Source organism: Bison bison, unplaced genomic scaffold (genome assembly GCF_000754665.1).
Source record: "Bison bison bison isolate TAMUID 2011002044 unplaced genomic scaffold, Bison_UMD1.0 scf7180017857500, whole genome shotgun sequence".
NCBI lineage: Eukaryota > Metazoa > Chordata > Mammalia > Artiodactyla > Bovidae > Bison > Bison bison.
In genome coordinates, this window is record NW_011488073.1 from 9,601 (window position 1) to 11,196 (window position 1,596).

At 34.0% G+C, this 1,596-nt stretch overlaps 1 protein-coding gene across 1 annotated transcript in view; it reads left to right on the top strand.

The window, feature by feature from the left end:
* Window positions 1-794, top strand: part of LOC105003593 (X-linked retinitis pigmentosa GTPase regulator-like) — a 9,988-nt gene extending 9,194 nt beyond the window's left edge. The window contains exon 2 of the mRNA XM_010860841.1: window positions 131-794. Coding sequence (XP_010859143.1) covers window positions 131-337 — 207 coding nt within the window. The 3' untranslated portion in view covers window positions 338-794. The remainder of the gene's footprint in view (window positions 1-130) is intronic.
* The last annotated feature ends 802 nt before the right edge of the window (window positions 795-1,596 follow it).

The window sequence follows — 1,596 nt, forward strand, 5'->3', positions numbered from 1 at the left end:
GTACCATGTGGTGCCTCATAAAAATGTGTTGAAATAATGTTAAGGCTTACTGAAAATTATACCCTCTAAATACCATTAAGTAACTGTTTCATTTACTGAAGTGAATTCTCTGCGTGTGTTTTTTTCCTAGATTTTCCTCTTTAAAAGAATGTCATTGATGAGTCAGAAAATTGTGCAGATTAATAATGAGCCACTCCCAGAGATAAAACCAATAGGAGACCAAATAGCTTTTAAAAGAAATAAGAAAGATGCCAACCAGAACCACATGGGGCAAAATCATCAGGATACCTCACCCCCCAATATGGAGAGAAGGTCAAAATCTTGTACAATACTTTGAATATGTTTGTGTGTTCATGGTCACCAAGCACATTGTAATTTATACTTGAAAAATTTTTTGAGTTCTGAAAGAAAGTTTCTGATAACAAACTTTTAAAGATATAACTTAATAATATGTTTTATCTGGTTTGAATAGTATGACCAGTTTTGATGTTTATTTAAATACTGACAGTTTTGACAAGCAATTTCAGAATATGTTTATCTCCAGCTCTCCTTCAGGTGTTGTGGCCTTAACTGTTCAGTGTTGCAATATAAAATATATTTTTATATGTGAAAGTTAAATTATAATATTTCATAGTTTTGCTAAACAACTTTATTATAATTTCATAAGACAATATTTGCAACCTCATGACACTGTAACAGTTTTGAATGTATTTGCAATTTTCAAAAACTGAGTCAAAATTGTTTTGAATGAACATATTTTAATAAACTACATCTGGTCAGTTCCACTGTTTAAATGGATGAATATGAATAAAATTTGGGGGTACTTGGAGGTATCAGTATACAAAACAGGGGCAAAAATATTAATTTAAAAATATTGAAAGACATAAAATGCATTTACCTTTGAGTAAAGAAAATAGGGCAACTGTGTAAACAGGACATCTTTGTGGAGAAACTGTTGAGGTTTGACATGAAAACACTGCAGATTATGTGCTGTGATCTGCACTGTTTGACCATGCCACAGATCACCAACCTAGGAGACCCAGACACAGCCTGACCAGCTCATTTCAGCTGTCTCTAGCACTGACAGTGGTAACTAGGGTTGGCTCCGCCACAAGGAATCGGAAGGGTAAAGCTGTAAGTCAGGTAGAATAGAAACATTGCTTTCCTATGCTCACAGATGCTACTTTGAGCAACTCAAAAAAAATTGAGCAACTGCCTTCATTTTTCCCATTCTAGCTTCTGACTAAAACATTTTCTTATTCAATCACAGCGACCATTGCTCCATTTGAACAGATAAACTCCATCTTTGTGTTTCATGCACAAGGGCTAAAAGGATGTTAGTCTAGAATAGACCTGATTTTGAAATCTTGCAAAACAGTCTCATACTACATTTAGTAGAATTCTAATATTATTAAAAGTAAATTTAATAAAAAATGTTTGCTATCGCCACTGTAGTACAGTATTGTAAGAATACTTTGCCAAAAATATAAGCTATAGAAACCCAAGTGGAACTGAAACTCACAAATAATACTAAGACATGCCAAGTGTGATAGGCAAGATATCATAAAATGGCCCCTGAGGTTCCCACCGGCTGGT